The 21,655-nt window shown below is 39.2% G+C and overlaps 1 protein-coding gene across 1 annotated transcript in view; it reads left to right on the top strand.

The window, feature by feature from the left end:
• LOC306769368 (phospholipid-transporting ATPase ABCA1) overlaps nt 1-21,655 on the top strand; it is a gene marked incomplete at both ends in the record, with an annotated part of 181,952 nt that overhangs the window by 148,607 nt on the left and 11,690 nt on the right. The window contains 6 exons of the mRNA XM_079257951.1: nt 136-198; nt 4,917-5,023; nt 9,454-9,595; nt 10,440-10,574; nt 13,716-13,819; nt 15,179-15,271. Of these exons, the coding sequence (XP_079114077.1) occupies nt 136-198; nt 4,917-5,023; nt 9,454-9,595; nt 10,440-10,574; nt 13,716-13,819; nt 15,179-15,271 (644 nt within the window). The remainder of the gene's footprint in view (nt 1-135; nt 199-4,916; nt 5,024-9,453; nt 9,596-10,439; nt 10,575-13,715; nt 13,820-15,178; nt 15,272-21,655) is intronic.

Below are 21,655 nucleotides of genomic sequence, written 5' to 3'. Positions count from 1 at the left end.
CTCTGGTCTATCGCTCCGTGTTTTCTCATGCCATCCACTCTGCTGTGGTTCTCACCGTCTGCTCCCTACCCTTCCCCGCCTCCCGCCTTGTCTCTGGCTGGTTGGTTGATTCATTTTATTGTCTGTTCACTACAGGTATACCCTCAGAAGAGCACCCCTGCTGTGGACAGGCTATGTGTGGGCGTACCTGCTGCAGAGGTGAGCCAGATGCTGTTGGATCACACAAGAAACTTTTCAGAAAAACACTTGAATTTTTTGTTCTTTTTTTCTTTTTTTTTTTGAGGGCGGCTCTTGCTCTTACCTTCAACCTAGTATATATTTCATTAAAAAGAATTTCATTATATGCTTCATTTAGCATCATCATGTGGGGAGGAAGGTGACAATTGTAAAGTGACAATTGTAAAGGCCCACACAAACACACACACACACACCAAGCTCAATGAATAAATTATTATACATATACATAACTAGTATATATTAATACAACACACTAAATAACTGAATGTTACTCATTTGGAGGCCAACTGCAGTGGACTGCGTTTCATTCATTGTCTTTCGGACAGCGTGACTGGAACAAGAAGATTGATGATTTTATGGCATGGGTTTGGTGAGGAAGGAGGAAGAGATGCTGAATCCAAATATCTTGTGTTCAGTTGAACTAACGTGCCACAACGGTACAAAGTCAGGGCTCCAGTACAGTACAATCAAATCAAACTTTATTTGTGTAGCACTTTTCATGCTGAAAAACAATACAAAGTGCTTCACATGATTAAACAATTTACATCAAAACAGATTAAACACACACATACATCCATAGTCCCCTTACACCCACCCACAACCACCCTCACCCGTGCCCTATTAGCCCCTATAACAGTTAAAAGAAGACGAATGGCCAGGTACATGTGTACCAGATAAGGAAACAATATCCTCACGGTGCATCTACACAAAGGGCTACCCCCACCAACGACCACCCAGGACATCACCATGGGGGCCCCCCGGGTCCAGGCAGACAGGACTCATGCCATAACTGTAAGGCTGCAGCGCTGGATCCCGACCGCCCAGACAGGGACAGCCCCCACAGCAACACTAAATAAATATATAAAATATATAAATAAATCAAATTAGCTAAAAAGAAGAATAGATATAGGCTAATATTAGAATGTTAAAACTTAGTTAAAAGCTAAACTAAAAAGGTGGGTCTTGAGCGTTTTTTTTTTTTTTAAACATCAGCAGTCTCTGCATTCCCTCAGTTACGTAGCTGCATTAAATCGTATTATGACATATTCAATTTCTGCTCAGTGATTATGAGCATTAGGCAAAGGTCAATCCTGTTATTATGATGTGTTCTAATGTAGTCTTCTAAAATCTTGCAACGAGAAGATTGCTGTTTGAGCCTCGGCTGGGGGGAAGGCTCGAATGGTGGCCGTCTTGTGTGGTTGTCATGTTCTCCCCATGTATGTGTGGGTTCTCTCCGGGTACTCCGGCTTCCTCCCATGATCCAAAGACATGCATGTTAGGTTAATTGGTTCCTCTGAATTGTCTCTTGGAGTGAGTGTTTGTCTATCTGTGTTGGCCCTTTGATGGTCTGGCGACCTGTCCGGGGTGTACCCTGCCTCTCACCCACTGATTGCTCGAATAGGGTTCCAGCTTCTCTGTGACCATTAATTGGAGTAATCAGTTCAGAAAATGACATGATATTCATGCGCTACCATTCAATAGTTTTGACACACTTTTCCATTAAATCCTATGCGAACGTGTGTCCAAACTTTTGACTGGTAGTGTGTAGTGATACTTTAACACGCAAAATGGAATGAATTGCTTGTTAGTTGCCTTGCAAAGAATTTGATGAGGAGGTTTGTTAATGTAAACAAGCTGTGTTGGAACAGGATTGGAAAACTGAATGTACGAATGAGAGCAGAGAGTATTTGTTTGGCTTTCAGTTACAACCTGCTGCTATTTCTTAAAGATCTGAATCAGGAGCATTTGGTTCAATCTTTTTTTTCCATCTAAGCCGTATCAAAATATCCTCCCAGCACTTCTTAGAGACGGCATTAGAAGGAGCAGTAATCTTCTTAACTTTTCTGCCATTATCTAGTAGCGCTGTGCTAAAAAAAAAAAAAAAAAAAATCACAAAAATACACCAACAGGCATTTTAGAGGATCAATTGAGACTGTGAAGCAAACACATGTGAACCCAATTTATTTCTGTGTACTCGTAATCTGGAATGGAAAACCACATTAGACAAAAGCAACAGACTGAAATGGACCAACTGCCTGTGTAAAGGATCTTATTATAACATGGTGTACATTGCTCATGGCTTAAGCAGCCGCTCACCCACACTGCTCTGCTCAAAGCGTGGTTTAAACACAATCTAAAAAGCTGACAGTCATTCGTGCTCAATGAGCTTTCTGCTGGTATCTGTCCTCCCTGCCAGTGTTTACTCAAAGCTCAATGTAAATGCCAGGCGAATATTGCGATTCTTGGGGCTCTGCTAATCACACACCGCATTTCCATGCATTATTTACATCAAGCTTAGCCTTCCTCTGTGCATTCACAATCACAGGTCACAAACAAGCACGGATCAATGAATGACAGAAATGAAATATTTATGCCTGACTACCTAAGGAGGGGTCACATGACTGCAGGGCTCCACAGAGACAACTTCCTGTCATGTGGAAGTTGTAAAATTAGCAGCATTAGACGATGCTGCCTGTTGAAGCAATTTATAGAAGCAAGAACAAAGGCTTCTGAGACATGTGGGGTTTTCACAGAGCAGTTGACAGGAATTGTAGGGCCTGTGGATCGATACCAGGCTTCCCTAGACTTATACCCCCTAGTGTCATTTGGAAAAAAAAAACAAAAAACACTCTACACTGTGTTTTTCATCTAATGTTTCTTAATGACATTCAAAATTGGGATATGAATGTGTGTGACAAAGTAAAGTATACTGTCAACAGAAGTGCTGCATGAATGTGTGTGAGATTGGGTCAATCTGACTCATTTTAAGTGGTAAACATATGACTAGAAAGTGCTTCAATAGTCTATTTACAGTACCGGTATGTGCATGGCTGTCATGCATACTCTGTAAACAGTACTTTGAATTATGTGCAATAAATAGATATTTATGCAGTCTATCAACACTTCATTACACACTACCTGACCAAAAAGAAAGGAAACTCACCAAGGTAACCAAAGGAAAAAAGGTCACACACTAATATTTCCTTGGACTGCCTTTAGCTTTGATTGCAGCAGCATTTACTGTGGCGTTGCTGTTAAGCTTCTGCAATGTCAGTTTTCGCCAATGTCTTTTTGCAATGTCTTCTTCTCCAGCACATCCCAAAGATTCTCAGTGGGTTCAGATCTAGACTCGATGGTGGCCACTTAATTCCTGAAATTGTTGTGCTGGAAAATGCCTCTACCAGAAAAAGAAAAAGTCAGGTGATGGAAAAACCTGCTCGTTCAGTGTGTTTAGTTAGTCAGCTCTCCTCGTTCTTTGGACTCATAATGTTGTTGAATCTGGACCTGACCGAATGCAGCAACCCCAGATCATAGTACAGCCCGTACAGGCTTCTGCAGGAGGCACTAGGAATGATGGTTACCTCACATTATCTGCCTCTCTTGTTATCCTAATGCACCAATCACTTTGGTACAAGGTCGATCTGGACTCATAAGACCACATGACCTTTTTCCATTGCGCAAGAGTCCAATATCTCTGCTCCATAAAGCAATTTTCTCTTGTCAGCCTCATTGTATACTGTTTTTACTACACAGCTGTTCAGTCCCAATCCCCTGAGCATCTAAGATATGCTCTTAATTTTACTATTAAACATAGTTCTGACTCTTACTTTTGCTGTTTATATTATTTGATTTCACCAAATATTTAAAATGGCAGCAGACCACCATGATTCAGAATTTGAATTAAAGCTGTTTTCCACATTTTTTAATAATGTGCTAGGCAGTTTTGGGAGTTCCTACAAACTCCTTTGATGCTGTCTCTGCTTGACGCATGTCAATGATTTGCCCCAGACTAACATTTTCTGCAATCACAGGATGTGACTTTCCACATGGTTGTTTAGGTAATGAGAACAAATTGCATCAGTTTGAGTAAATAGCGTGTTGCAGGATAAAAGACAAACACCTATGCAGCAATTATCCAATAGAAGGCAATTTCCTCAGTTAAGTAGGTAGGGGTAGGGGTAAGTGGGGTAGGTAATGTTGGGGAGCTAGCTAGATTTAAAAATGGCACCCTGTCTTAGCTCCTTTCCCTCTCGTTTTGCTCCTTGCGTGATCCAAGGCTTTTTTATTCGCAGGTTTTTCCACCAACGATTTTCTTTTTGGTGGGAGGAGGCAAATAAACTGAGTTAGGCCGGGGGAATCCTTCCTGCATTTTCTCAACCGTGTTCACCTTCTGAGTTTCTTCTTCACTATTTCGTATTTTCATCCGAACATGGTATTTATATGCAGGGTGTGGCTATCAGGTATACATTGCGAGAGGGGGAGGAGGGGAGCCTGGAGAAGGAGCTTACGAAATATAAGATATGAACAACTTCATTTTGGTCTGAACGTTTTGATTGGTCAGAGTTTTTACAGATTTACAGTAAACTGAGGGGTCTAACTATATTTCTTATTGTTCATGATTACAAAATGTACAGACTACTGTCAGGATGAGCAACCACTTCACCCTGAGTAGAAAAAAATGTCTCTGAGCAAGAATACCTACGCTGGCTTTAAATCCAGGAGTTGTGTTTTATTTCTGCCAAGCTGTCTAGGAGTTAGTATATTAAAAACACAATCATTTCCATCCAAAACTTTTCCCCTGCGGTTCAAACTGTGTTCTCTTCTGTGTGTTTTCCAATGAGATTTAAATCTACAAAACACAGTTTTCCTAACAGATGCCTCCCCATTGTCTACACTAGTGCTTTGGCTTGCTGGGGATCAACGGAGCTGGGAAAACCACCACGTTCAAGATGCTGACGGGAGACATCCCCGTCTCCAGTGGAGAGGCCTTTCTAAATGGATACAGGTGAGGCACCAGCTCCCACTAGTGCACCAAGTAACTCATCATAATTAGCCACCCAAGATGGTTGGTTGCTCACATGGAGATTCAAGCTGTAGAGTGTAGTGTTTCATATATATTTATATATGTATATATATATATATATATATATATATATATATTTTGGAATATATATATATATACACATACTCTGTTCTCTGCGACGCTGCTTTCTATTCTGACTTTGTATTTCTCCCACACATTTTCGTTCTGTCTCTTCAGTGATATTCGGAGCTCAATGCTCTACTCGCTCCAGCACATATTTCATTCCTTTTGACATCCTTGCCCTGTACCTGGCTCTGTCTTCTATTTTTTTTTTCCTTTCTTTTTGTTGCCTCACCCTTACAAAATCAGCCATGAAGAATTGTTGCACATTGCAGAGAAGTACGTTGAGACTAACAATATTAGAGCGAAGCACTTGAGCGAAAGTAAGCTTGCCGTTTCCTAGTTTTCGGAACAAACAGCTGTGTTCCTATGCCTTGGCGTGCGTCGCCAGAGCACCTTATTCATGTGTGGTTGAGATGCAGCAGGTCGTGCGTTGCAATAGTAGATGTAGTGGTTCTTTTATGTATCTGGTAATTGACTTTGTGTTTAACAAAGAAAGTGAGTTAAATTACCAGGAGGGTCTACGCAGCACTGATAACTCTGATTAATGTGGGCGAAAGTGATCAAAGAAAAAAAATCTAAGACCATAAGTGCTAAAAAAAAAAAAGACAGACAGATGCGTTTTCATGTTGTTATTTTCTCACTGTTTTGGCAAGGAGTGTGAAAAAAAAAAAAAAAAAGCTGCGTTTGTGAAAAGGTTTCCTGCAATGCTTGTACAACTGCTGTTTGTCCTTGGCATTAGGGCATGTTGGTGAGAAACTGTTGCCATGCTTCCTGTGACAAGCAACTCATGCTGCAACAAACACCATTGTAACACAAAAGCAAAAATATATAATAAACAACCAAGAAAAGAAGAAAAAAAAACTCCAAGGTTTGTTTTGTTTGTTGGTAGAAATGTCAAAGCTACAAACTGCTACAAGGCTAATACCTTTAATTATTTCAACACAGCGGTAATTAGCAATAGATTTAGTCATACCGCTCATTGTTCCCTGATTTTTCTCTTTGTTTATTACTTGTTGCAGACCTGCTTTTAGTATGGCCTTGATGAAACGATCAGTTACATCCCTTTAAAAAGGTTAAAACAGGTTAATACATCTCTTTAGACACTTAAGCATCTAAAATGGCTTAAACAGTGTTGGCAGTCACAAACTTTACCCTCTAGGAGACTTGGCCAAGACTCATAGAAGATTATTCTGTTAATTTACTCACTGCTTTTCTCAGCTCTCTCCAAAACTGCTGTGCTTATATATATATATATATATATATATATATATATATATATATATATATATATATATATATATATATATATGTATATTTTAGACTTTTATATAATATTCCAAAAGCCAAGTCCTTTGTTTCTTGGTGATATGTTCCAAGGAATCATTTTGCTTAAATGTAAACCTTTTTCTTTAACCGAGGACTCTGGGAATATGAGCAATCAGGATGAAGATCTGCAGTCAGCATCGCTTTATATTCTTTCTGCATCAATCTGTATAGAGCCTGTCTGTCAGACACAGTAAATAAAGGAAACCGCTTCCGTCACAAAGCTTGTAGGAACAATACCGTATTAATAAGGTGATGTTTGGTGTCTTCTTCCTCCGCATTCCTCCTAACTCATGGGAATTGCAGCCATGTAGTTAAATCTTTAACCCACCAGAGCACAGGATTTTGCTTCAAATGGATTTGGTGTTTAAGTTCTTTCAGTGAGGAATGACTTGTGTCTGGCCTGTCTGCGTTGAAGATGGAGCACTGCGCTGATCATTGTTTACCTTTCTGACCAGAAGCCGTTTTTTCCTCTCAATCATACAATGTTGCTGAATCCTTTTCCTGTTCAGTGGTGCAGTCATTTGTGCTCTTTGACATACAGCTTCAACTGGGAGAGCTTATATAGCGTGTGTCTTCCTAATTGCATCAAGTCAATTCAGTGTGGAATTTGTGAATTTAGATAAAGTTATAAGAATATGTTGAGGTCCAATGATACAATTAAAGTTGGCTGTTTCTTTAGTTTGATGACTTTTTTAATCTTTTTCTTTAAATTTTTGTAAATAAGATTGCAAAAAGGTTTCGTTTTTTTTTTTTTTTTTACATAAAACTGGTTTGCAATACATATGGAGCCAAATAGAAAGTGTCACTGACCAAGCAGCAGGTATACTGTTAATAACTGTATTTGCCAAAATAAAAGCAATATTCCCACATATACTGGCTATGTTTACATGACAGTTTCAATTTTTTAAAATCTTTTTTCATTCAGAATGAAAGCTTAATCCACTTTAAAGACATCAAAAGTTACGATGTGAACACCTAATTCTGAATTAAAATGACAATTCTGAATTAAACTTATTACTGGCTGGTTTATTCATATTTTAAATCCAAATTAATTCAATTCTGTGTCATGTATACCTTCCATCTTAAACCACAATTTAAGTTAATTGCAGTCATTGTCATTGCTGAGGTCATGCTTGGTCCCTTGTCCTGTTGTGATGACACTCATGTTCTGTACAGTCTGCTGTCTTCCTTCTCTGGTAATCTTCTTCTTCCTTCTTTCTTCCTTATCCGCTTCATCTGCTAAAACATAGTGAAGTACTCTGCTCATTTGTTAAAAAATTATAATAAAAACCAAACCTGTACTTATTATGTGCTCTTCCATTGTAAATCAGAAAAGAAAGTAAAAGAAAAGAAGCAGGAAGTACATTTTATTTATTTTTGATACATGTAAGTGTGTCATGTCTGCCAATCAGAACCCTTCCCAGCTCCCAGATCTAAAGTGGAATTATGTATAGGCAATTTAATGTGTTTTCCATGTACACTTAATTTTGAAATGACTATTTCCAAAACATGAAGGGGAATGCTTTATTTCAGAAAAATTTCATTCCAGATAATTAATTCTGTATGAACCATAGCCATTGTGATGGTTAGTGTAGAGCTTGTTCGAGGGGATAAGTAGACTTATGTTTACTTGTCTCAAATGAATTGTGACACGGTTTGTTCCTGATTCCACAAATGTCATTATCTATACATTAAGCTAAAAACAACCAACCAGAAGAGTAAATCACTGCAACTTTCAGTTTACCAGTTTAAATTCAGCAGCATAAGAAACATCAAATTATCATGCTCCCCGCTGTGGTTGACCATTGGTGGCAGGAAATGACATTAATCCCATTATTATTGTTAATATAAATACTAACTCACTAACATTAGATTAGGAGGAAAGTACAGCATGTGAAGGGAAATACTCCCAGTAGGGTTATAAAAGTTAAGCCTTTTTGCCTGCTCCTTTTCAGACATTAAATGTGAAGATATGAATATTGTAAATGAAAGAACATGTTTGAAATAAACTTAAGAAGAAGAATTTCAGAAAGAGTGACACAGGGAACTATGGCTCCAGAAGAAGAGCAGTCGTCTTACAACTAGAAAGTTGGAAAAGTTGGCTTCCCATAACTATTTGCCAAAGTGTCCTTTGGCAAGACACTGAACCCCAAGTTTCCCCCCAATGTGCTTATTGGGGTATAAGTGTGTATGAGTGTGTGAGCGATTGGGTGAATGTGACATTTAGCGTAAAGCGCTTTGAGTGGTTGCCATGACTGGAAAGGTGCTATCCTACTACCAAACCATAATTACAATTAGCAGCGTCCATGTTGCCTCCCGATGTGTCGATCAGGGTATGAACAAGTGTAAAAGCCCTTTGACCATATCCACACATAGCCAGGCTTTTGTATCACCACAAAACCACAAGTCCACACCACCTCGTATTTTTAAAAAATCTATCCATACCTAACTGCATAAGCACATTAAATACATTCAAAGTGCATCCATGTCATTTCTGAGTGTAAACACTAGTCACACATGTGTCGTTGAGCATTTTTTGTCGCAGGCAGTGATGTTTCAAAACCTAAAACCTCGGTTACGTATGTCCATATGCAGAGGGAGAAACTTAGCATTCGTAAATCTTCACTTTGGTCTCACTTTTATCCTCGTTTTGTGAGATACCCTGTAACGTGTGGCCAAGGCCTTAGTATAACAAAACATAGATGTGCTGTATGAATGTGTGTAAAGAGGTGAGGTGGTAGGTGGTAGCTTTCCCAGTGTACAAGTTAGTAAATAAGATATTATGAATATTTACTAGCTTCTGATCAATATTAATCAGATTTCTGGAATATAGTCAAAACAAAATAGTTTTTCTAAGTCTTGTGCATTATGACGCTTCTAAAAACATATTTAATCCTCAAATATTTCTTTTTAAACATTAATGGAATCCTTTCTTTTGTCATTTTTTTATGTCTCCTTCCCAGCATACGAACAGAAATGAGGGATGTTCACCAGAATATGGGCTATTGTCCTCAGTTTGATGCCATTGATGACCTTCTGAATGGACGAGAGCATCTGGAGTTTTATGCCCGCTTAAGAGGGGTACCTGAAAAAGAGGTTGCCATGGTAATTACAGCATGTTGTCCTTTCTTGCACAGTGCTGTCAGTCTGAAGTGCGACACTACAAAATGAGTAAACCCATTGAACGTTGCCAATTAATTCGCTTTATGAAGGTTATTTTTGTGGTTCGTTTATTGTTTGATTCTGTTTTTCATTCAGCATCAGACCACTTGCCTATTAGAATGCGTGTAGGGTAAACTGAAATACATGTTGAAGATAGATAACCTCGATGGGAGAAGCCATGCATAATGAAAAATGGCCAGTTGAAGAAAAGCAGCAGCTGCGGGTTATGGCTCTACATTATTCACAATGCCCAATGGTGTGGCCTGCCCTAGGCGTCCTCCCTGCTCACACTGCCTGCTTCTGCAGCAGGAACATCAAAAGAGGAAGGGGGTTGGCGGTGACCATGGGCCTCAGACCTGGTGCCAAGGCTTTGATGTCTTGCTGCAATGGAAAGAGACACAGTTCTATGCCGCCAGCATAACTCTAGATGGCTTTGTGGTCCATTGTTACATATATACTTTTCGAGGCTCATGCTTATCCTAACTTAAAGCATGTGTTGTTCCATTGATGCATCAATATACATGTATTTGACAGAAATGTGCTGCACAATAAGTCCCACAGGCTATAACATTGTAGCACCTAAATACTATATGTTGATAATGCTGCTGGGAGAACAGTAAGGTCTTTCAGCAGCGAGTAAGATCTAACAGCTGTTGTGCATTGTCCTTGACAAGCTCAGAGCTTAAACTTGCATGAGAACAAAGGCAAAACCCCATCCATCGTGATATTATTACTCCAGTGCTGTGGATTATACAGTTTTAATAACTTTATCTTCTTTTTTTTAAAGGTGGCTGAGTGGGGGATCCAGAAGTTGGGTCTGTGCAAATATGCCAGCAAATCAGCGGGAACCTATAGCGGTGGGAACAAACGCAAACTTTCCACAGCGATAGCCCTGATCGGGTGTCCCCCTGTGATCTTTTTGGTGAGATTCAGGTTTTGTGCATGGTGAAATGGCAACATGATGAGCTGTAAACAAGATTGAAGTGTGTAAAACATTTAAGTCACTGTTGATGCGCAGAAGCATTTTATTCTTGTACATTTACAAACAGAATTATTGGAGCAGAGTACAAGAATTTCTGAAAACAAGTGATAACAAGTAAGATGAAATGGGAGTTTGCTTTCAGTAGTCATACACTGGTCCTGTATGAACCTTTTATTTATTTATTTCTTGAGGATAATAATGAGTTCCTATTGTGAAATGTTTGCTATTATTAAGCTATTAATTTTTTCATCCTTCAGAACTTGAGACCCAAAGAAAAGCATTTTCTCAATTATGGAACAATAATGAGGGTGTGGATCAAAATTCTCTGCATCACATGTTTTCAATCATAAGCAGCTTTATTGTACTTTAGGTGGCTTCATCGGGAACAAGCTTTGATCACTTTAAGTCATCTGTGGTGATCACAATGAGATTTATTTTTTTATTAGTCATCCCATGTTCCAGACACCACATCGACTGGTACTATTCTGTCAAGGTTGAAATGTGAGCAAACTTTGGACATTAGTAGTTTTGGATACACAACTATAAAGTCATTACAACTATCAGCAGAAGATGAACACATGCAGCTTTGAGAAGTAAAGGGCAGTCTAGTGTCAGGCTGGCTTGCCGTGGGCACCTCTAGCAAAATAATTAATAATTATCCTTTTTTTTTTTGCAACAAAAATGGAGAAAAACTGCTGCGCAAAGCCATCCTAAGTGAACAATGATGATATCAGATAATCTGGGAATTGCTATTTGGGAGTGATCTAGACATTAGACAATCATGTGTTTTGTACAAAGAAAGATTGGGCGATTTGCTGACTTATTAAAAAAAAAAAAAAAAAAAAAAAAAAAAAGGCTTATTCTTCACACATATCAAACCTGCAGGCTCCCCTGAGAATGTGAAACCACATAGAGGCAGCAGTGATGCCATGCATGCCCGAGGAAAGGTATTTCATTTCAACCAACTGCTTCCTTTTTGGTACAGTCTCATACAGCAGGTCCTTTGTCTGAAACTTGTAAAAGTGCCATTTTAAATAACTTAGCAAGAGAGGGGCTTTACATGCAAAATTCCAAGTTGCAAAACATTTGCATTGCTCATTCAAGCCGTATGACATCCAACAGGCAAACATTTAAACAGCACAATAGGAGTTTACTCTAAGCTCAAACAGATAGACATTGCTGGTGACACATGCTTATGCAATGGCACAGACCCTGGTGTTGCAGTCTTATTAGATTGCATCAGAAAAAATGCAGCTTTATTTCAAATTTGACTGAACTTGTTTTTCAAGAAAGTGGCCACTCTGTCACACGAGAGCAGTGTGAGACTTCATCTCTGATTGGATGAGAATGAAACATAGCTGGATATATATTTAAATCATCTTCAAAAGTTAGTGATTTCAACTTTACGTTTCTGTATTCTGATGAAATTTTAATACACAGCTTCTACTACGTTTTGCTAGCATGCAGATAAACTCTCAGATGTAATAACAATGATAATACTAGAAATGGGATACATTTGGGATTTCCCGTGAGCTTATGTTATCCACAAGTTTACTGAACTGCATTTGCTGCTTGCCCACCATCATAAATACATAGCCTGGTGTCATTTTATTGTCTTATCTATCTAGTAACTTAAATGAACTAATAAATGATCCATAATAAAAATGCAAGTCAGAATAATCTTTCCCAGCTGTGTTTAAATCAGTTTGTGGGCACTATTCCAAACTGCCTTATTTACTTACTGAAGTCATGTTAGCCTTCACAACGAGTCAGCAGGATAATAGGCTGTTATTATCTGAGTCAATTTGAGTATTATGTGGTAGCCCAGGGAGTCCGTGTGGCCTTAAGGCAATGCCACATAGGGTTTGCACAGGCCAACATTGGGCATGCTAACGGGAACACACCATGGGATGTTTAGGATTGGTGAGTGAAATCTGGACTGAAACCCGTCAAACTGAGCACAGTCACTCTCTAATCATCCATAAACAGATTAGCCATGAGTAAAAAAAAAAAAAAGAGAGAAACACCAGTGGCATTCTGCGTTCCTGCAAGCTGTGTTGCACTCATAGACTGTATGTAAAAAGATGGACGGATTCAACCTCTGTGACGTCACCCATAGGTTTCTGAAGAGGAATTGAAGCTCGGTGGGCGGTTCCTACCATCACCATCTTGGCAGGGGAATGCGTGTTATCTCGCCTGGAAAATACATATATGGGCAAAGAGGTAGAGCTGAGAGGGGGCCTGTGAGCGTAATGGTGGATGAATTACATCGAGCGAACTCCGAGCTGCCTGTAGCGAAAAGCTAACCAAGCTAACATGGAGCTAACAGGAGATAACCAGCTAATGGAGGAAAACGGGCTAAAGCTAAGTCACGTTGTCAACCGGCTAAAAACTGCGGTTGTTCAACGTTCTTCTTACTTGAAGCGGGAGATCAGATACCTGTCAATCAAAAGGACACACCCCTAAAGATGCAGGATTTCGAGATTAAATTACTTTTAAACTGGCGAGTAAGAATAAAAAAATCACACCCCCATAGTTGTCATGAAGGTAAACCTGACCTATTAAACCAAAAATGGTTTAATAGGTCAGCTGCAGTACCCCCCCTTGTCCTAGTGGACAAGGGGGGTACTGCAGCTTCATACACTTCCGCATCGGCTTCACTTCTATCCGCCGGAGGTTGCCTCTTGGTTGCCTCTTGGTTGCACTGGACTTTGCTTCAGTATGCATCATCATATGTACATAGGCTTGGGCTGAAATTCTCTTTGTGCTTAATTTTAACGTGCTTTTAAATTTCGATCTATTTGTTTCACATGGTCTATGTTGCATATGCTTGGAACGAACAAAATGCATCATGGCATATTCTAGGTTTACCTGTCAAAAGGAGGACAGTCATTCAAATGCACTGATCACTGTGTTGATATTGATTAAAAAGATAAGCAAAAATACTTCAAGTACTCTTTTGTAACATATGTATGTCTCATGTGCTAAACACTGCCACCATTAGTGCACTTTTTTGCTGTGAAGTCCATTCACACAATATGCTGAGGTTGAACTGAAAGAAAACTGTTTTATTTATTGCAGGATGAGCCAACCACTGGGATGGACCCCAAAGCCAGACGCTTTCTGTGGGATTGTATCCTGAGTGTCATCAAAGAGGGCCGCTCTGTCATTCTTACATCACACAGGTGCAACATCACATTATCTATTGATTTGTTTTTTGATGGATTCACTCAGTCAAAATATTTAGAGTCTTCACCAAGGATAGCAGAGCAACCAATTTGTCCATAAATGAACACAAGCTATAAATATTGTAATTATAATTGATTGGAGATACACTAGGTTGAGAGTTATTGTTTCCAGAGTGGCAGTTAATATTGGGTGCCAGGAACACACTGGCTGCTATAAAGCTTTCATGAAGCGTGAGGGCATATTGACTGACTGGAGCTTTTTCTTTCTTCTTTGAGAAAAGAAAATGTCAATATCAGTACAGGAGCCTTTTCATTATCCAACACTTCCTGGAGCAAGCTGAAGTTTTCTAAGTTTGTATTCTCAATTTCATCGGATATCAGTGTAGAACAAAATTGACTGTAATTTTTCGGGTGAAACTATAAAAACAAAATGATGACATGCAACATTTAACAATTTACTTAATTGGTTATTTATGCTAACATTTTCAAGACCGAATCATTTGCACTCCTGGCAGTGCGTATGAATAATCTGTTTCTTTTGGAATATTTTCCTCCTCATTATGTTTGTTCCCTTCATGGAGAAGTAAAAGTGTAATTTGTTGTCCCAGGCAGCAGAGCTGCATCCAATTGTCCATGGCATGACCAGGTGGTTATGTTTGTAATGTGGCTAATTCACCAGGTTTTACAAAGTCATAACCCTAATTGCACAATTCTTCAGAAAGGCATAAAAATGTTTTGCCTAGACTATAAATGGCTTCAACTCCACTGAAATGGGGAAAAATGAGACAATGAAAACTTACTCCTATTCTGTTTAAGCTTACATTTAAATGCTAATACCTACGTTTGAACCCATAATGACCCAACCCACCAAAGTGATTAGATAGAGAATTTTTTTAAACAAAATGTAAGATAACACATGAAGATTTTTTTTTAGGGATATTTACTATTTATGACCATGTGAGACATCAAAATTTTTAGAGTGTAGTCTTCTGTTTCTCTCTCTCTCTCTGTCCATTAAGGGGCAGAGAACTAAAACAAGGTTGTGTTCAATGAGATATGGACCATAAAGTGATGCCAAATGTCTCAGTAAAACTGTACGTGTTTTACTGGGTTCTTATGGGTTCATTGTAGGAAAATGGTGTGTAAATGGTTCAGTTTCGAACAATTCCAGACTTTCCATATATAAACTTTTCCTTGAATGTACATGTTAGCTTAAAGAGAAGCTGCAATATCTCAAAGAACTTTGAAACACGTCATTATTCAGATAAGATTTTGTAAAGAGGAAATTCATCAAGCATAATAAGTTATTGTTTTTTATTCAAGTTGAAAAAGTGTCCCTTTTTGTTCCTTTGATAGTATGGAGGAATGTGAAGCGCTTTGTACTCGCATGGCCATCATGGTAAATGGTCGCTTCAAGTGTCTTGGCAGCATCCAGCACCTGAAAAACAGGTATGAGTCTTCTTTTATCATCAAGTAAAAGATGTAGACCAAGGAAACAAAATAAGTAGACATTCTATGAAGTTTATTGAATTGAGATGAAAAATCTGTTTCCCACTGAGGTTTTCTATGTGTATTCTGTATGTAATAAGGTAATGCCATCTGTACTGATGTTTATCCCAGAGAAAAAACTATTTTAACATTGAAGGTGTGCCATTTAAGTCAAATCTAAACAAACTCCAACATACTGTTTTGAAAAATCCGGTTAATACACATTTTTTTCTTTTATCTTTTACCAAATTCAGTTGATATTGGAGTAATTCAGCCATTTTGCTTTTAACTCCATTATGTTTTTGCTCTTTCACTTTCATAAATTAAGGAAACTAGAATTATTTCCAGGTGCCTGACTGCTTACAAGTAGCCTGATAAGGTGCGTTTCCATTGCACCTGGAATTTTGCAAAAACCAAATATCGCCATAAAAAATGGCTAGTGGAAACACCTACTTTTCGAAAAAAAAGTTGTAACTATCGCGAAAAAAGTTTTACATTCTCACGAGGTGGTTTATCAAATGTTTTAATATTGAAACATAACACAAAACCGGAATGGAAACATTTTTTTTTTTTTGCATATACATGTCCCCAAATGGGGCTGCACGGTGGTGCAGTGGTTAGCACTGTGGCCTCACAGCAAGAAGGTCGCTGGTTCAATCCTTGGCTGGTTTGGTCAGTGGCCTTTCTGTGTGGAGTTTGCATGTTCTCCCCGTGTATGCGTGGGTTCTCTCCAGGTACTCCGGCTTCCTCCCACCTTCCAAAACACATGCATGATAGGTTAATTGGTCACTCTGAATTGCCCCTAGGAGTGAGTGTGAGCGTGAGTGGTTGTTTGTCTCTCTGTGTGTAGACTGGCGAGCTGTCCAGGGTGTACCCTGCCTGTCGCCCAAAGCCGGCTGGGATAGGCTCCAGCTTCCCCGCGACCCTGAATTGGAATAAGCAGTTCGGAAAATGAATGAATGAATGAATGTCCCCAAATGTGATGTGGGGGTCATGATCAGTTAATTTCTGGTAAAGATGGTGTGGTGTGGAGAGAACAACAGCAGATTTCTGAGTTTTAGAAAATAAGAGCAAAAATCATAGCAAATTCTACGTAGCAACTAAAAACCGTAAAATAATGCTACATGTCTACCTTGCATAAGCTGCAATTTCAGTTCGTAAGATTTTACGAAAACTGAGGCTAATGTGCTAAACACTGTTGAATGGAAATGCCTGCAAATCCTGCAAATCGCAATGGTTGTTTGTCATAACATATACAAATATCGCTTTTATTTTGCGAAAAAATGTGATGGAAATGCAGCTCCAGTTAGTTTTGGCTAACTCCCACTCAGAAGAAGTTCACAAGACTCCCGACTCGTAAGACTAGTGACGAGTGATTTGGGTGACTTTGCAGCCCCCAGTTCGTCACATGGCTTTATGTCTTCTGAATTCTTTACCTATTTTCTACCAACTTCTCTTGTTGTTTTTTGTACACCTTTCAAGTACAAGACAATTTAAATTGCTTTACATGAAACAATAAAAGCATTACAGATGGTGTAAAAAAATAAAAAATAAAAAAATAAAAAAGCATAAAAGACAACACAAAAATAGCAAAATAACAATAAAATTATAAATAAAATAATTAAAAGGAAGATTAATTAAAAGTTACTGTGCAGACGTCATGCATCGGCACATGACAAAGGAAATGTTTTTAACCTAGATTTAACAGTGTCAACATTTGGTGAGAATTTAATCTCTGTACTTTGTTTCACTTATCTGCAGCATAACTGCTTGCTGTTCCTCCTAAAGAACAGATGTTCCACATGTAATACAAATAAGAGCAGAAATCCCCAGCTGTAGCTTTGATGGTAAATTTTATTTAAGATATGACTTGAATATTTTTCTTTAAACATCTTAACATGCTAAACGGGTTTGTTGCCTAAATTTTAGTTGAGTGGGGCTATAAAGTTAGATATTTATTTTAACATATTCAGCGTTCTGTACCATTAAACTATACCAGGGCATTGCTTATTGAGAGGTTGTAAATGCATTATTATACCATGATAGCATTATCAGTGTTGTGCAAAGGAATTTACATTGTTTACTGCTGTTATTGTTCAAACAAATGTACTTTTCCAGGCTCACCTATGAAAGGTAAAAGTGTGTGTAACTTGATGTTTTTATTTATTTATTTATTTATTTATTTATTTTAATCACAAATCATCTCATTGTATTGATTTGACATGAAAAATTATAGTTGGATCTGCAGACTCGGGGGTTAATACCCCAAATCTTTCATCTCTCACATTTGGGTCTCTCCAGACCAATAAATTCTGCTTCCACCGTCACTGATCTAATTCTTAGTCTTAATAGACTCTGTATGTCCCTAATGCGTTTTGGTACATCTGCATCACAGACACCCCTCCCTCCCCCACTGATAACTCTTAGCACTTTGGTCCACACTCTGATATGCATGTGACATTTCCCCTAGGCCACTACTGTTCCCTACCTGTAACAGTGAGGCCAATCTATTACCTTAGGTACAGTCTGCTGACATTATCACCATTCCTTTGTGTGAGTGTGTAACAGGAAGGACATGACACACACACATATACACCTGCGACAGCAACATTCCTGACATGTTGTGGCAATAGCTATGTGGAGAGTAGGATCAATACTTCTGGGATGAGGGGGTGGGGCAGACCATTTTTCACGTTGTGCAGGGGATTAGGGGTGGCGCCTGGACCAGCAAGGAGGGGGCGACAGATTTCCAATCTAGAGCGTTAATGTCATGTCAATAACTTGGCTTTTAGATTGCTGTGGAGAGATAAAAGACAGACTTTACTGTAGACTGTGCTATAAAAAGAGGGAGGGTTGAAAAAGTGAAGGACTAAAGGGGGAGAGGGATGTGCTAATCAGTCCTTCCCAGATGTTGGGATAATTGGCAGATTCTCTGTGTCAATTACATCCCAAAAGTAGGGGAAAGAGCGAGGTGCTGTAAATAATTTATGAAGCACGCAGTAGGTATTGGAGTTGTGTGGGGGCTTTGATGGGATGGGGGTGGAGCAGCGAACATGGGAGGGGAACGGCAGGTTAACACGTGTCCTACTTCACTCCACTTGCTATCAGGTACAAGAGAATCTCACTACACAAGACAAGGCAGCGAGAGGAAAACCAGATAAGCATGGCGTCTGCACAGATTGTTGTCGTGCTTTATTTTAGATTTCACACGGACAATTTGCACGCCGCTGAAATACTATCGCTCAGTTCTTGCCACGCAGTGAATAATTTCTAATTAAGCGTCCCTATCTCACCGGCGTTTGGTGTAATTAATGTTTCATGAGGTGTGGGACCCTGTTAATGACTGAAAAGGCAATTAAGGAATGTCTTCTCTGTTTTCTTTTCTCGTCACTATTCCGCCGCATGTTTGTGCCGTCATGCAGCACTGACACATACACACACACACATACTCCCACCCCTAGAAAGGAGCGTTTCATACATCTTTTCATCCTGTCCTTTAATGTGAAAACGAAAGAGATGATTTTTTTTCTCAAATGCAAAAGCTGTTGCCTGCTTGCAGATGGGAAGGGTTCCATCAGACAGCAGGGGGTGTGTGGGGTTGGGGGGGAGCATTGCAATAGAGGCAGGTGGTGCACACCATTGTCGCACGGCATGAGTGGCTGACCTGCAGAGCAGGGGGTACTTTTTTTTCTCCCTCACCCCCCACGTTTGTGTTGCGTTTTCATCACAAGCCCCTGAAAAGAAGTGCAGAATCTCACCACGGGGGCAACTGTTACATTTTGACTCCCTATTGCTCATATAGAAGACCTGTAATACCTCTTCCTACTACTGCTCTCCTTCAAAAACCTCTCACCATAAAACCCTTATTTGTCCTCCTTTCTTGGCTGTATTTTCAAGTGGAAACTCTTCAAACCAACCATCCAAAACCTTGTTAGTGCTGCCCCCTTTAGTTCTCTGCCGACTGTGTCTTTATCACCGAGATGTCCTTCTGCTTTAACAACCCATGCCTCTGTGTATCAGTCAGGCCCTAAATGGGCCCAAATAGCCCATTTACACTACGAGAGAAGTGGTTATCATTCGAGAGTGGCTGAAGATTTGGTTTAGGAAGTACATGCTTAGAAGTAGGGCACCCATTTTAGGACCCCTCTTAGTTGTCTTCTTCGACTGCAAATAAAAACTTCCTGTTGCTGGTATCGAGCCCCTTCCAATCAGTTGCTCCTCTAAGAATTTATGAATAGCTGAAAGAAAAAGAGGGAAATAAATAAGCAAAAATGTACAGAAGGCTATAAATGAGGTTTTAGTATAGTGGTGTGCTCATATGAAAGCTCCCAGGTGTTAAATAAACTGAAATGAAGTAGAGGCGCCAATAAAAGCAGCTTCAAAGCTCCCCCTATAATCTTGTCAGTTAGGAAGGACACCCACTTGCCGTTGCGGGATTTTTCACTGATTGATATCGTTCATATCCTGTCTTCGGTGTAGGGAATAAATACAGCCCCACAGCCTGGAGTCTTATCTTCTTGCGTAAAGTACGTCATGATATAAAAGTGGGGTGTAAAGTGACTTTAATGCATTAAGGTAATGCGCTGTGGACGCAGCAGAGTTTTTTTTTTTTTTTACAAGAGTGGTGTCTGAAAGTTTGGATCAATTCCTTTGAAGTTGATTTTGAGATGTCCAATAAACTACTTCCCACTCACTGTGCTACAGCTCTGCAGGTGTGCTATTAACTAAATAGTTTTACTGCTTTTAAGTGCTTGTCAACCCCCCAAGAGATAGATGGCAACATGATTCTCTTTGTGGCTTGCAATGCCTCAGCTTCGTAGGTGTAATTAAGATGGAACACTGACAGATACAGATGGTACACTGGATGTGCTATACTTTTCAGCAGGCATAAAATATACAACATCTTTAATTTTGATAGCTTGTTGAAAGCTTAATATATTTCAAACTTTGATCCTTCTATACTTTTTTGCATTTATCATTACTTAATTTGTGCTTGCAGACTGCATCAACATTAGTTTTTCTCAGGAAACTGCTGCATATTTCTTAACATTTTAAGAAGTCCATGTGATGCCTGTATTATATCCTCAACTCAGCTTTATTTATATCTTGGTCTTGTAATAAGGCATGCAAACACCCTGTAAATTAAGCTTAAAGGCAGAGTATGTAAGATTTCAAGGCAATTCTTTCCACCACCAGGTGGCAAACACCAGGTCATGAGCAAAACCACAAAACTGCTACCTCCACAAACGACCACAGGTTGGCAGTAATGAGCAAAATTCCCGCCTCCTCCTTGCCAGCTCCAATGAGAGCAGGAATCGCTTGTGAGCTGTAGCTCAGAGCCGCTCTGCAATAAATGGGCTTATACTCACCCTACTGGTGGAAAAAAAAGTACTTTTTTTTTACTGGTCAGAAAACATTCAAGAAGGGTCTTTGTCATTAATTAAACTTGTAATTTAATAATGCATCAAATATGGACAGACTGGAACCTACATGTTTAAAAAAAACAAACAAAAAAACTATCTAATTATGATTGTAGTTATTTTTTTTAGTTAATTTATTTTGAACATATTGAAAATCTTACATACTCTACCTTTAAGTGCATCTTAATCTGTCTAGAAACAAGAGCAGATGTTGTTCTTTGAGTCATTATTGCTGTAACATAGCATTACAAGAGTCGCTAAGGCCACAATCAGTTTGGCACTGAATATTGACTAAAGCTTGACACAAATCTTGGTTTTGAAACAAAAATGCATTACCTTTACAAGCATTTCATTCTAGCATCATACTGAGATGTGATGCTACCATTTCATCATGCAGACCTAACATCTACCACACATGGTGCCCTGACAGTTTTAAGTTTGGATCATTGCCGGATGTTGCTCTGAAGTTCTGATCCTAAACTATGAAAGAGGAAAAAGATTGGAGCACACCTCTTCTGGGTCTTTTTGAACACTGTAACTCATGCAATCTATAGTTCACTGCAGCATCAGGACATGCATAGGTGAATAATTTCTCTTGTGCATTTATACTGCAAAAAGGGACAGTGGTTTAGGTCATGTGCTAGCTCGAGCTATGTCCAAAGCACAACTGAAATGTATTTTTAACCATACTGAGTAACGTTAGTGTTTCTAGAACAAGAGATGCACAGCTCTAGTCTTCGAGGGCCACAGTCCTGCAAGTGTTAGGAGTTTCCCTGCTTTAACACACCTGACTTTGGTTTAATGAGCAGACTTATGCAGCACAAATCTGCGACTTACTCATCGACTAGTCAGATGTGTTGAAGCAGGGAAACTCCTAATAGCTGTAGCATTGCAGCTCTCGAGAACCACTGTTGCCCAGCTTTTA

The sequence above is a fragment of the Telmatherina bonti genome (genome assembly GCF_933228915.1).
Source record: "Telmatherina bonti genome assembly, chromosome: 18".
In the NCBI taxonomy this organism is placed as follows: Eukaryota; Metazoa; Chordata; class Actinopteri; order Atheriniformes; family Telmatherinidae; genus Telmatherina; species Telmatherina bonti.
Note: the sequence above shows the minus strand (reverse complement) of the source record. Positions and strands in the feature narration are given on the sequence as shown.